General features: G+C 52.6%; 5 protein-coding genes across 5 annotated transcripts; 3 read left to right on the forward strand and 2 right to left on the reverse strand.

Moving 5' to 3' along the window:
• Positions 1–606: 606 nt before the first annotated feature.
• ALTATR162_LOCUS4774 (uncharacterized protein) lies at positions 607–1,926 on the forward strand (the record flags this gene model as incomplete). Its single annotated transcript, XM_043312389.1, has 2 exons — positions 607–1,198; positions 1,250–1,926. The coding sequence occupies 2 exons, from the start codon at positions 607–609 to the stop codon at positions 1,924–1,926; spliced, it is 1,269 nt and encodes a 422-aa protein (XP_043168324.1).
• Positions 1,927–2,603: 677 nt separating this feature from the next.
• ALTATR162_LOCUS4775 (uncharacterized protein) lies at positions 2,604–3,487 on the reverse strand (the record flags this gene model as incomplete). The annotated part of the gene is made up of 5 exons (XM_043312390.1): positions 2,604–3,003; positions 3,084–3,189; positions 3,284–3,300; positions 3,349–3,388; positions 3,448–3,487. 5 exons carry the CDS (start codon positions 3,485–3,487, stop codon positions 2,604–2,606), a joined length of 603 nt encoding a protein of 200 aa, XP_043168325.1.
• Positions 3,488–3,997: 510 nt separating this feature from the next.
• ALTATR162_LOCUS4776 (uncharacterized protein) lies at positions 3,998–10,678 on the reverse strand (the record flags this gene model as incomplete). The annotated part of the gene is made up of 6 exons (XM_043312391.1): positions 3,998–5,016; positions 5,074–5,186; positions 5,237–5,630; positions 7,796–8,738; positions 8,791–10,014; positions 10,073–10,678. 6 exons carry the CDS (start codon positions 10,676–10,678, stop codon positions 3,998–4,000), a joined length of 4,299 nt encoding a protein of 1,432 aa, XP_043168326.1.
• Positions 10,679–11,303: 625 nt separating this feature from the next.
• On the forward strand, positions 11,304–12,706 carry ALTATR162_LOCUS4777 (uncharacterized protein; the record flags this gene model as incomplete). The annotated part of the gene is made up of 4 exons (XM_043312392.1): positions 11,304–11,547; positions 11,595–11,892; positions 11,944–12,642; positions 12,691–12,706. 4 exons carry the CDS (start codon positions 11,304–11,306, stop codon positions 12,704–12,706), a joined length of 1,257 nt encoding a protein of 418 aa, XP_043168327.1.
• A 468-nt stretch (positions 12,707–13,174) lies between these two features.
• ALTATR162_LOCUS4778 (uncharacterized protein) lies at positions 13,175–14,170 on the forward strand (the record flags this gene model as incomplete). Its single annotated transcript, XM_043312393.1, has 3 exons — positions 13,175–13,696; positions 13,749–14,072; positions 14,120–14,170. The coding sequence occupies 3 exons, from the start codon at positions 13,175–13,177 to the stop codon at positions 14,168–14,170; spliced, it is 897 nt and encodes a 298-aa protein (XP_043168328.1).
• Between the last annotated feature and the right edge of the window lie 317 nt (positions 14,171–14,487).

A 14,487-nucleotide genomic window follows, 5' to 3' on the forward strand; every position in this document is an offset into this window, starting at 1 on the left:
CCCGGCCCCGGATCGTCTTGACCTTTCATCATCATGCATTTGATATATGTTCCATCTCTACCTGTAACCCTACCAAATCCGCACATCTTCCTTGGTTATGTCTACTGTACATGATTGCGCGTGTATGGTAATAGGCCTGGGAGACTGCGAGCCTCGACAGCCCGAAGTCAGGCCGATGCAATAAGGAAATATGTTTGGGCGCTGTGGGCGCCAGCTGAGACGATCAGGACCAACGCCCAGCGTTCCTCTTACACAGCCTCAAACCGTCAGCTTAGGCCTTGGCTATGCTCGCGTGCCCCCTTCACCCTTTTGCCGTCCTCTCTTGTACCTGCCTCGTAGTCTTTCTATTTCCTAGTTGCTCTTTCTTCTTCTACTATTGAAGAACGTTGACATCATACACGTCAACACCGACCGCAGCATACCATATCTTTGTAATACCGTTACACCGCGTCACACGCCACTAGACTTTCTTGTCTTCCTTGGCCGTCTCTAGCTGCCTTTAATGCGCTTGTCCCTTTGAGCCTTTTGGGACGTTTGGCGCCCTACTCTGGACTTGACTTAGACTCTTCATCTCACTCTCGGCATTAGACACTTACTTTCGCAAACATGAGGACCATCAAAGGAGTCGGCGTGCCATCGGTGCGCCTCATCGCATCCTACATCTTCGACTGGATCGTCATCATCGCCATCGCAGCCATTGCTGGCGGTTGGGAATATGTCGAACCATTCAAACGACCCTTCTCGCCCGTCAACCTCGACATATCGTACCCATACCAGACGAGCGAAATGATACCGACATGGCTTCTCGTAGTTGTTTCGCTCATTGCGCCTGCGGGCATCGTCTTCATCGTGTGTCTTATCTGGGTTCCTGGACCAACCGCCGAACGTGGAACGCCCAAGTCGCTCATTTGGAGGAGGAAGCTCTGGGAGTGGAACACCGGTTGGATGGGCCTCGCACTTTCGCTTGCGACTGCGTTCCTCATCACGCAGGGTATGAAGAATCTTTTCGGAAAACCGCGACCTGATCTGTTGTCGAGATGTCAGCCAGATCTGAACCGTATCCGAGACTACACAATCAACCCTGTGGGAGAGTTCTTCGATCCAGCATGGGTACTCGTCACCCCTGGAATCTGCCAACAAACGGATAATGATATACTCAAGGACGGCTTCAAGTCCTTCCCCAGTGGGCATGCCAGCTGTACGTCTTTCTCTCCACGCTCTTTAGCCACCTACTAACACACTTCTCTAGTCTCATGGGCCGGTCTGCTCTACCTCACGCTTTTCCTCGCCTCCAAGTTCTCCGTCGCAATCCCCTTCCTTCCCCCGCGACCGTACTCCACAAACCCCGCCCACACCTCCGCCGTATCCCCTTCAAACCTCAAGAAACTGGCCACGCTCCCTATCCACAAACAAGACTCCACCCTCTCAAATCCGAACTCCTACAACGACGACGCCGTAGTACCCATCCGCTACCAAAATGCCGCTCCACCCGTTTACACCCTAGTCCTCGTCTTGGTCCCCATCTGCGCCGCCATATACATAACAAGCACGCGCTTTACCGATTTCCGTCATTTCGGTTTCGATTTGCTGTTTGGTACGTTGATTGGCGTGACGTGTGCGTGGTTTTCGTTCCGCTGGTACCATCTCCCCATTACACGAGGCGCAGGATGGGCTTGGGGACCTAGGAGCTACGACCGCGCGTGGGGTATCGGTGTCGGTAGGGGAAGCTACGTCGGAACCGAGGGATGGAGTAGGAAGGGAGACAGCGAAACGGCGCCTAGACGACGGGCAGACGGCCAATTCAATGCGCATGGCAATGGTGTGGACGAGAGTGAACTGAGCGTTTTGAATCGTAATGGCGTACCGCATGCCGGGAACCCACCTAGCGTCATGCACTCGAGAAGTGGCACTGCACAGGATGTTTGATCCTTTTTTTCTTCTCTCTCATGCCAGTATATAATATGTTGGGAAGCATGGCGTTTGATCGGGTATGCGTTTCAGATGGGAAAGTAGTGGATATCAGGTGTTGTATACCAGGTTGGCAACTTTGCACATGTTCAAAGAGTACATCACTCAGAGAAATCTAGAAAGTAATTTTCAACCTTGTAATGATTATGTGCTGAGCTGTCGCCCGGTTTTATCATGATCTATCAAAGTTGCAGGGGGGCGCCCTGCGGCACGGTATTTGTGCTGACAGCCTGTGTGGATGAATGGGTTTGATCGGACATGGAGACCTTGAAATATAGCCTGTTCAAAGGGGATTGCTGTACCTACCAATAAGAGAGGAAAGTAAAAGTCGCTTGGGGTGTTGTCGCTTTGGGCTATCATGTCATGTCAAATCAACTGTACTTTTAGATGCTGCTATATGTACCCCTCTACCAGCTGGCAGTTGAATACCCCTCCTACACATACCTGTCGCCTCTGCTCCCCTGTCGTGTTGAAAATACGTGCTGCACCGCCTTGTTCTCCCCTGCTGCCCATTCGTGTGCGGACATGGAGATGGAACGGGCTCTCGTGCAAATCGCTAAAGAAGCCATGCCGAGAGCTCGTTCGCGCCCAAAGTGCCCCGTTGTATCGCGTCGGCCATTGTAAAGACAATTCGTCTACAAGCCCTTCTTTCCCTTGGCCCTCTCCTCGTCCCTCTTTTGGTAGATCATACCAGTGAATGGGTCCTCCCATCTGCATGCAATAGAGTATGCAGTGTGAACCAGTCCGGTAAGGAGTATACCAGCTGGCTTTCCGTACCAGATAGCTGTGGCCAGGAAGGACATGGCAGATCCGTGGTACATGGGTGAACTGGAGACGTTGAACGGGAAAGTCGTCACAGGCTCGTCCATGAGGATGCCGAAGTAGTCACCGAGGTAGGTACCAGTGACACCAAGAGCCCACATGGAGGTCAGGACGAGAGTATTTCCCATGACGAAGAGGGGAATTGCGGAGTATTTGATGGCAGGAGAAAGGAGGGTCGGGTGTGTGGGCTGGTTGGCGAGAGCTTCGTTGTAACTGTGGATTTGTTGTTAGAATATTGACTAGGTCGTGTAGACGTCGACGTCTGAAGACGGTAGTGGTTTCTTTGTACGTACAGGTAGTCTCGGAAGATACCCAACGAGAAGATGGTTACGGCGAGCGCATAGCATCCAAGTCGTGAGTTACCACCAAATAGCTTGGTGATGACCTTGTTGTGGTATTCTGAGTTTTGTTAGCCTCCCTTGACTGTTGATGCGACACCGAGCAACCTTCCGAGGCTCGGCTATAGTCGCAAAGTAACAATTAGGTTGCGTACCCTGCTGCGCGGCAATGCTATAGCTCCGTTAGTGATGGAGAGAAGCCATGGGGAATTTCACTCACTTCCAGAAAGTAGGGTTGAACACAATACTCGCGGCAGATACTGTCACCGTGTTAGTCGTCGCGTCCGCAAACAGCGGGGATGTGGGTGTTGGTACTCACCCCATAAACTGGGCTGACTGAAGTCAATGTACAAAGTCATGGTTCCGAAGTTGAGCAAATGCACTACACTTCATCAAGTTGCGAGAGGAGTCGAGGTAGAAAGGCTATGGAATCCACGATGCAGAAGGTGTGGGGGATGTGGACAGCTTGCCCAGGTGTTTATCATGTGCATTCGGCACTTGCGCCGTTAGCGAGACGTCATAAGCTCCACAAGTTCAAGACTTGCGGCAGGGGCACCTCACGGACGAACGCCTACTGATCGCATCGTATGTTACCAATTGTACCAACCAAGCTATGATTATATCATTTGAACTTTTATTAAGGAGCGCTGGTATAGTTCCGACCTCTATTACGACGTAATCAGCTTCTGCAGCCTTTACTGCGGGGTATACCATGTCTCGTAATCATGAGAAATCCAAAAAAAGAACGCCCTATCCAACTGTGCATATTCGTACATCAGTTCCACTTCTCAAGGAAACCGCTGATTTTGCAGTATTCCAATGTCCTTCAAGATCGTACACGATCACGTCGTGACCAACGAGCCCAGTCTCTACAAGCCGTTGTCGGCGCAAGTAAAAGGTCCACCAAAACCATCAGCCTTGTAGCCGTCGATGATGGACTGGACAGTTGCGTATGTACCCGCAGTCAAGAACAATAGGCCAATGAGGCAAAGTACAATGTTGAAGAAAAACCCGGCGTATCCACGGAACCCACGTGTCTTCCAGAAGTCCGGTCCCCACCTCTCCCTGCGAAGACGAATGTACGCTACGCCCCAGAAGATAAATCCGAAGAACGAATCGAACAGGGAGCTCATAAGCGAGAGCAAGTCGGAGAAGAAAGGAATGACCTCGGCGATGATGAAGGCGAAAACCCATAGCACAGCAAGGATTGCGATCCATGTGAGCCATCCAGCAACGGTGTGACCGGTCCTGTGTCGGGACTGAGAACCGTAGATGCGGAACAAGACAAAGCGAGCTGTTACCGAGGCATACAAAACACCGAGGAAGATGATTGTGGGTACCATGAAGGTGAAAGACACCTTCTTGTAGACTTCGTTGGAGATGGAGCCAAAGGCCGGGGAGGTCATGTAGTTGGTACCAGTGTAACCGTACACAACGCCTCCAACCAAACTGAATACGAGAACCTCGCAAATGGTGACAGCCCAGAGTGCCTTGGGGAAGTCTTTGGGTTCCTTCATCTCAGCAATGAAGCTGGGAAGGGTAATCTGGCCAATAAAGGTATAGCTAATATTCATAAAGGCACTCATGCCCATTACGAAAGTGGTTCCAGCTGGGGGTACGGCGTAAACCTGCAGCTCGCCTTCGCTTGGGTAGCCTGCGGGCTTACCGTCAACACCGGAAAATGCTGCCGCAAGGATGACGGAGATGAAAGTGAAGGCGGCGGACGCAGTCGCCAGAGTGGCCAAGGTGCTAAAGGTTCGAGGGAGAGAAGCCGCAAATGAGATGATGGCGGTTATGGCGGCGAAGACGATTGTGCAAGTACCATGTCCAGTGATAGTGTTCCACCACTTGGCTCCAACGAGACAGTGCAGACCCATGATAAATACGTCTAAGAAAGAAAAATCAGTACTAGGTTTGGTGCATGTGCAAAGGAGTTCCAGCTTACTGTTGAGGACGAACATGACTGCTGTCGCGTAGAAGGCCCATTTCTTGTTCCAGAAAAGCATCTGGCCAATATCACAGACGTCGCGAATCTGGGGGTGGCGCATGCAGAATTCCCTAAATAGTTTAGTATGGATAGGCGAAGAGATATCGCTGATGAGACCTACCATGTAGTCAAGGACGTATACAGGACGAGACCGGCAATGACAAAAGTCAAGATCAAGCCCGGAACGAGGCCAAGGATGGAGTAGGACCATGGAAAGGACATGATGGCCAGACAGATGTACTCGGAGAACAACAGCGCCGCAGTCTTTGGCCAACTGCAAGTGCGGTACTTGATGGCATTGTTGGCTTCCAGTTCGATCTGTCTGCCAATAGTGATACTGGCGTCAGAGTCGGTGTCGGCGGAGGTAGGTAGGATTCCTCCTGCTGCTTCAGCGTCGTAGCCCTTCTCTTTCTCCAATGCGACTCTTTCATTACTGCTTTGGCTGGTGGTGTCGGTAGGCGACGCCTTGCCGCCGAAGAACGACTTCAACGCCATTTTACGCAACGAATGCACCTCTTGTGAGGGGTGTGACAGAAAGAACGTCGGATAGCCGCTTCCGGGAGCATTAATTGCGGGTGTGAGGTCCGGAAGGTGTAATATCGAAGTGGATTGAGCAAACGACGGAGGAACCAGGCGCGGAGATTGTTAAATATGTTCGCGGGGGCAAGGTGATAGCGGATGCAGGGTGTAGCTGTGGAAAGATGCAAGCTAGGGCGCTGGGATGGCTCGACCCAAACTTGCGGGGGTTGGAAGAGGTTCGGTGAAGGCGAACAGGGAAGGCGTAAGAGTGGGGACTGTTCTTGCCTATGGTGTGCGACCGAGTTTGAATGCGACCTATGAAGCGCCGCACAAACACCAGCCGTTCGCTGCGCTATGACCGCGACACTCGCGTCTTCTTCCGCTCTCCCGCTATGAAATCTCAGTAAAATCCTCTGGCCTGACGCCGCGAGTGCCGCTCTCTGTGAATTGATCGTATTATCGACTAGGTTCTAGCAAGCGTGAAGTCGGCCTCGCCGCTACCACGCCAACGGCACAGATCGACCATTTCACTCTCACGCATGCGGAGTATTCCCATGTCCGAGGCTCATTACGTCAATCGTCGACTGCTCCAGATAAACAGACCGATGACGCTGTCGCGTTGCCGCATTCCTGCGCATCTGTCACACCCACTTTCTACCGCCACACCGTTGTACTGGCTCACAAGTCATACATCAAGCCTTGATGTCACTGTGGCGCTCGCTAAGCTCAATTGCTAAGCTACATGTCCAAGGCCTCCCAGCACCAGTAAGCTTGGCTTGGCTTGCTTAGCTTACGACATAACGTAGGCGAATTGCTACCACCAAGCCTCGCCAATGCCTAGCCACCAACGTCGCATCCTCCGCGTCTTTTGCTTGTCTAAATCAGTAACAGACGGAGTGTCGCGTTTAAGATATGGACTATCCTTGGAAGTCTATCGTATCTTTTCAGTCTAGCCAGGAAAACGGTAAGAACCACAGTGTCGGCCACGTTGTAGGGGTGGCTGTCCTGCAGGGTACGGATCCGCTATCTAAACAGCCGTGGACGCGCTTCCCAATTATCGTACTCCGAAATACCCGTGCCGCAGAATCCTAGATCTTGATGCACGATTTGCCAGGCGACTGGCAATTCAGCGGAGCTGCACTAGCCAAAGTGCACGCAAAATTGCGTGATCGTCATCTTACTTCCGGGCGCTGCATGGCTTATGCGCATTACTGATCCCCGACTTGGCATTCGGACAGAAAAAGCAGTGTCGTGTGCATTCGCGGTCGCGTGTCACTACAATGCGCACCGGATAGCCGCACCCACGTGAAGGAAGGGAGCAACATGTTAATAGACACACGGACATAGCAAAGTTATACTAGCCGGGGAGCGCCCATAACTGTATTACTCTTGCAACTGGTGTTGAAGTCTAGGAAGCGACTACCCGATGGACGAACCGACGACTGCTGCTTCACTAGATGCGAGGACCGACGGAACAAGTCTCCACCACCATCCATTTTGCTCGTGAGCTACCTATCACAAAAGATCCGGGCCCTTTTTTTCACCAAGACAAGCACCTTTGCTAAATGTGGTTCCGCCGACCACGGGCAGGAAATTGGGTTACTGACAACTGGTACATGTATATACCAATCCGCTAGGCACTGATGGATCCCAAAGTGACATGAGCGCTTAGGGATAACCCCCTGACAGACTTTTCCGTAACCCCTCCACAGCCAGCCTGATTATGACATAGTTTCCATGGCAGCAACGACGCCATCTCGATAGACAAGTAGTTGAAGTACTACACAACGGGAGCAAATGAATCCAACAGCACCGCAGTTTTGGAAGCGTATGAATGCCGTGTATTTACCCGTTCAATGGGTCTTGAGAAATAAAATCATACCACAGTATCATCCATTACAGAGTCTACCTCGTCCTCGAAAAAAGCAGACGCCCGCTAACATCCCTTCAAGAAAAAAACCCCCACGCCTTCAACCCCCAACCTTCTCTCATATCAAGCTATCATCTCCGCTACCCCAGTTCGTCTGCTGCTGGTTCTGTTGCTGATTCTGCTGTTGTTGCTGACTTTGCGTCTGCGCCCTTAAACTCGCCATACTATTCATCCCCATGCCCGAACTCGCCGTCCGATTCCCCATTGGCGGCGGCGCAATACTAAAAGTACCCGCACCTGCCGGTTTCAACGGCGGAGGCGCAATGCTGAAAGACGAATAAGGGGATTGCGTCCGTGATTGTGAAGGTGGTGGTGCTATAGAAGGGAAGCTCGACATGGAGTTTGACATTGTGTTTGTATTAATATTCGATGTACCCATACCGCCCCAATTGTTCGAGGCCATTGACGAGTTGCCTGCTTTACTCCAGTCGATACCTGGGCTTTGCATGTTATTGGTATACGAGGGTGTTGTGGTGGAGGTGGGAGATATCATGTTGTTCATGCTCATGGCTGGCCGGACTTGTTGTTGTTGAGGCTGGGTGAAGGAGGTGCTACCGATGCCTGGGTTTGCGGCGCTCAGGGCGGGGAAAGAGGAGTTGAGTGTGTTTAGTGTGTTGTCTGGTGTTATGGCTCTGCTTTGTGGTTTTGGGGCGCTGAGATTGGTGGTTGGTGGTGGGGAGACGGGGGGTGTGGACCAAGAAAAGGTTGCTGCTGGTGATGCGTTGTTGGATCTTGTTCGATTGGTGGACGGTCGTGAGGGGAGGACAGCGGAAGATGTAGTGGATGCTGAGGCGTTTGCCCATGGGTCCCCACCTAGCATATCTGTGCCGCCAGATGACCCTTGTTGTCCACCACGCACAAGCGCCTCGAAGTCTGTATCTCCGTTTCCGTTGCTAGTGTCGAAGCCATTGGTTGCTGATGGGCCGCCAAAAGACATGAACTCGTTGCGTGTGGTAGCTGTGGAGTTGTTTGCGCCGAGCTCTTGCAGCTTACGTGTCTGTTCGTTCTCGACACGCGCAGACGTCATCTTGATGAGGCTCATGTACGATTGGAATTGCTGTAGATTGAGCAAAGGTCCCAGGCTGAACTGCCATAGTATAGGAAGCACATCCATAGCAAGGAAGTCGCTGTCAACTTGATTGCTGATAGCCTTGAAGACATCTAGCGCAGCCATCTATACGATTGTTAGTCTTTTGCCCCGGTCTATTTCATTGCGATGCACATACCATAACAGCAGGCTCCTTCGTCTTGATGCCACGAAGCAGTGGTACAATCTTCTCCTGAATAGTGTACTTGTCGAGGATAGATACGCTCGAGCTCTTGGCCTTGGGTGCTGCTACCATTCCAGTAAGACCATCTCCTTGGTCGTCTTGCTGTTCGTTTCCTCCTCCACAGAGTGTCTTGAATGCCTCTAGACCGCGGATTTTGATGCCCATACTACTGGTTTTGGCAAAGATGCTGGCGATTACAGGGAAAAGCTCGTTCTTGACGGTCGAAAAGTCGAGAATCGGCAAAACAATAGGCAACGTACGTAGTGCTGCATCAACGAGCGAGTGAGTGGGAGATTCGAGGGCGTAGTTGATGATTGGGAGTATGTCATCTTTAAACTCCTTGCCGCTGGAGTTGTCTGCAGCGATCTGCATGTTTTCAAGGAGTACCATAAGTCCCGCTTCTTTGAGGCTATCCCTCTCTTGTTGTGGCGCTTTCGTGTTTGCAGCTGCGGCAGTCAGGAATATCTCTCGCAACTTTGGTATCACTTTCTCAGTAAAGGCTCGTTTGCCAGATGGAAGCATGGTGACAATCTTGAAGACGTTTTGGAGTATCAGAGTGAGCAGCTCCCGATCCTTCATCTCCTCAAGCAGGGCAGGCAATATCTTCTTGTCGAGTACAGATTTGGGGAACTGGTTCAAGATACGTGGTAGACCACGCATGAACTGTGACTTCTCATTGGGCGTCTTTCCAGGAAGGGAGTCAAGAAAGCGGATGGTAGATACGAGGATGTTGTCGAAGTATTGTGCTTGCTGAAACTCTCGGGCGTCCAGTCGTTGCGCCGGCCGCCGCGTTATCAAGCGATCTAGGACACCGTTTGCGAGATCTCGCGGCAATGGTTGTGAAGCCATGAAGTTGTTCGTCTTACTTGGAATTGAGGAGGAGGAAGAGAATGCCCGCTTGTAGGAGGAAGAGCTTCCATTGAATTCCAAAGGGCTCTTGTGCGGTGAGTTGTATAGTGCGATTATTAGCATACCCAGACTGAACATGTCTGCCGCAGGTGTTATGTTGTTATCCATGATGAAGTCGGGCGACGAGTAGTCTATGTTCAACTGAACGTATCGTGGCAGGCGGGCGTCGTGGTTCAGGACTTCTGAGAGCGAGATGGGCGTTACAGAGGTAGGCTTCGTGGAGTTCTCTGGAGGCGTCGAGAAACCCAGACCAGAGATCTTCCAATCGGACTGTCACGACGATCAGCAGGGCGCTTGTAGGGAATTTGCTGGCATTGTGGCTACATACTTTGGCATTGATAAAGATGGCTTCTGGAGTCAAATTCGCGTGGACCAATCCAGCGCTCTCGTGCAGGAATTCCAAGCCCTTTGCAATTTGTAACAGCCCTTTCTGTATCTCCAGCTCATCGATTTCGAGTTCGCGTCTTCGCTTCTGGCCATCGGCTTCTTCGACGACGTATCGGCTGCGACGTCCACCAACACCGCCAGCCTTCTCCTGCTCATCTTTTTCTTGCAGCAGTCCAGCGAGGGATGCAGTGACGGGCTCTGTCGCAAACATGAGGCCGCCACCACGAGTTTCCTCGACAGGCTCAGCCAGCTCCAACACGTTGGGATGTCGTAGCCGAGCCAAAGAACTGGCCTCTTTCTTGAGTCTTTCGACGACCTCCTCATGCGCGCGCTTGAGTCCTGAAGCGGCTGAGCGTCCGCCGAAGCCTGCGCCAGCTGGTGGTTCTAGCGACTTCTTGTCGAAGACAAAGACCGACGCCGCCTTGCCAGTCGACTTCTTCTTCGCATCGTAGATCTTCCATGGCCCGGAATGCGACGTGGGTTGCGGGCTGAGGGTGTAGTTGCTCGAGATGTTGGAGGTGAAGGACTTTAGGGCGTTGGAAAACATGTTGCTGGTGGTCTATTCGCGCGCGCGGCGATATCGTGGGTACAGAGCGAGGGCGTCATGGACTGGTATGTTGGCGTGCAAAGTGTTGGTATTCGCGTGAGATCTGAGACAGATAGCTGGGGCCGCCGAGGAGATCAGACACGGTCTCTCTTTCCACAAGACGTCTGGCGACAACCACAAACGAGTCTCACAATGTCCAGACGCGTCGACGATGACGAAAACCCAAAAGTCAATTGGTAGCCAAAGCCAAGTGTTAGCAACCCCACGCGAGCTGTGGAGAAGGATGGTCAGGGCCGCCTCTAGTCTCCCGCCTTGTGCATGACGTGAGCGCAGGCAGTGTGAATGCGGCCATCGGCACCAGCGAGGAGACCAAGCACGTGGATAACCTCAAATATCCGCTCTGGAGATTACCAAGATGACCATTGCGCCCTTTGACTGTCCGTCTGGTGGCTGGTGCAGGGCGCGATCGGAGGTGACTGTTCGTGGCTACATCTCGAGGTCCGATATCTCCAGGCCGCGGTCAGCTTCGGTCTTGTAGTCCAAAATAATTATCGTCTTCGAATCCACCACCTGCACCAGCTTTCCTCCCCGCCCCACTCTCTCCGCTTGCACTGCATACCTCACAATGCTTCCGCAACGGTCTTCGCGATTGCTCTCTTCCTTGTCCCGTGGCGCCTTCCGTTCGCCTGTAGCACCGCTCAGCGCGTCGCTGCGATGTCGGACCCAGAGACCGTACAGCATTCATGCTGATGTATCTGTCGGCGAGAAGATACAGGACATCGACCCTACCAAGCTCTCCATCACCAAGACGACGACGCCAAAAGACCTGCTGCCGCATGAGGAACTTGTCTTTGGCCGCAACTTCTCTGGTAATAGCTCCAATGGCATCACAATCCGTATCTAACCTAGCTTCAAGATCACATGCTCTCGCTCGAATGGACAGCAACACAAGGATGGCTACCAGCACGCATTACGCCCTACCAGAACCTCAGTCTGGACCCTGCGACGTGCGTTTTCCACTATGCATTCGAGTGCTTTGAGGGCATGAAGGCCTACAAGGACAAGAGCGGCAACATCAGGTTGTTCAGGCCGGATAAGAACATGGCGAGGTTAAACAAGTCATCAGCCCGAATTGCATTGCCTACATTCGACCCCGATGCCTTGATCGAGCTCATTGGCAAGTTCGTGAAGACGGATGAGCGCTTCGTTCCCGAGTACGTTCAGTTCCGAGTCTTCTGATGGCCGTGTCGTTCTAACCATAGCAGTGCACGAGGCTACTCTCTCTACCTTCGTCCGACCATGATCGGTACACAGCGCACCCTCGGCGTAGGCCCTCCCGCTTCTGCACTACTCTACGTAATCGCTTCGCCTGTCGGCCCATACTACCCTACCGGTTTCAAGGCCATCTCGCTCGAGGCTACAGACTATGCTGTGCGCGCATGGCCTGGAGGTGTTGGAGACAAGAAGCTCGGTGCCAACTACGCGCCTTGCATTGTCCCGCAGATGCAGGCTGCGAGCCGCGGTTTCCACCAAAACCTGTGGTTGTTTGGTGAAGAAGAGTACATCACCGAGGTTGGTACTATGAACCTGTTTGCAGCCATCAAGAACAAGGAGACAGGGAAGCCAGAGTTGCTCACTGCGCCTCTTGACGGAACCATTCTTGAGGGAGTCACGCGAGACTCGATCCTCGAACTTGCGCGGGAGCGATTGGTGCCAAAGGGCTGGACCGTATCGGAGCGCAAGTTCACCATGAAGGACGTAGCCGACGCTGCCAACGAGGGACGCATGATGGAGATCTTTGGTGCGGGTACTGCTGCCATTGTCGCCCCGGTGCGCAAGATCAGCTGGAAGGGACAGCTTGTCGATTGCGGACTTGAAGACCACGTCGAGGCTGGTCCAATTGCACAGCAGATGAAGGACTGGATGGAGGCCATTCAGTACGGCGACGAGGACCACCCGTGGAGGTATGAGCTTCCCAGTCACTAAACAGATCTCCAGCTAACATGAAACAGTTACAAGGTGATATAAGAAGCATGTGGTTGGTATCATTGCAAGACGCGCTATAGACGAGGTAAATAGACTCGAGTCAGCGGGGTCGGGACGCGGGGAATGTATATACACATAAAAGAGGCTTGCCCATAGTCGGAAAAAGAAGATTTGGCGCACGACGCACTGACTTAGTAATGGTGATCCTCCGGTAATGACTTCGCGATGGTGGGGTATCAGATGCAGATGGTGCCTGACTACGACCACCTTGGCTGACGTTCTTGGGGTACCGGTACTAGTCGCTCCTAGCTCCCAACCTCTCGTTACACCGACTCATCAACACAGTTCGCGCACCCCCCAAAACCCCGACAATTGCCCGCCCAGAGCTGCGCCGCCGCTCGTCAATTCCACCTCGACGCGCCTCCAAGACACGACCGGAGAATTCTCACGATGCTGGCCGGCGCACTCTGCCGCTTGGCAGCTGACGCTCCCAGGACCTCCCCACACGACATGCCGCACCTCGCCCGTTTCCTCCGCCGCACCCTCCTCGCCCGCAATGCCGCCCAAGTCCCGCATGTTCGCGCCCTCTCACGCGCCTTCGCATCTGTTCTCCATGCTCGTCGGTCCTATGCAACAACTACGCGCGCAACCAAACCAACTGCGACAGTGAAGAAGGCGGTCAAGGCTGCGGCAGCTAAGAAGGCAGCGCCCAAGAAGACGACCACAACAGCAAAGAAGGCAGCACCCAAGAAGAAGGCCGCGACAAAGACTGCAGCAAGGCGGACAGCGAAAAAGCCTGCTGCTAAGAAGGCAGCGCCCAAGAGGCCCCGCGTCAAGTTGACACCTGAAGAAAAACACAAGGCCAAGATCCGTGACCTACGCGTAAAGGCACTCAAGGAGCCCGTGACCCACCGCGCGCTTTCGACCCTCAATGCCTTTATAGCTGAGACGACTTCTGGTAAGGGTACTGGAAGGGCCAAGGTTGGAGATGCCCAGAAAGCGTTCAAGAATTTGAGCCCCGCTGAGCTCGAGGTAAGCCTAGGCCGCCTTCACAATCTGGCGCCTATGTACTAAGTTTTTGAAGCACTACAACCACATCGCCAGTGAGAAGAACGCCGCCAGGCGAGCCGAGTATGAGGCGTGGATCAAAACCTATACTCCCGACCAGATCAGGATTGCAAACAACGCACGTGCGCAGCTACGGAAGTTGCTCGCGGATACTTATAAGACGAAACCTGCCCATACTGACAAACTTTTGGATGACCGCGCCGTCAAGCGGCCAACGAGTATCTTCGCCACCTTTGTCAAAGAAAGGCATGCCAGTGGAGACTTCAAGAACATCAACTTGCAGGATGCCATGAAACTCATTGCTAATGAGTGGAAGGCACTAAGCGCTGGCGAGAAGCAGGTATGTATCCAGGACTACTCCCTCGAGACGTGCACTAATCTGTACAGAAATACCAGGACGGCTACGTAGCTCAGAGGGACACTGCAGCAGCTGCATAAAACATCTGCACTGTTTCGACATTGTGCTGGTGATGATTATTTTCAACCGAGGGGTAATGATGCAGTCTTCTTTACCATTTGTTCATTCGGAGCCACACCCATTTCCTTTGTCAGTCATGATTTAAGTCTCAATGATACCGTGTTTGTTCAGTCTGGATATTGGACGTCACTTGGTGTTTTTCTGGTTTGGAGGTGGTCGGTTCATGGCTGCAAATAGTAACATGTCTCTACGGAGACATGCTTATGTAGGTTCGTCACAGTACTGCAATGCTTCTTCCGCGACAGTATCAATTCGTTTCCCTTTGGACAACCGCAAG

Source organism: Alternaria atra (assembly GCF_907166805.1).
Source record: "Alternaria atra isolate CS162 genome assembly, contig: 23, whole genome shotgun sequence".
In the NCBI taxonomy this organism is placed as follows: domain Eukaryota; kingdom Fungi; phylum Ascomycota; class Dothideomycetes; order Pleosporales; family Pleosporaceae; genus Alternaria; species Alternaria atra.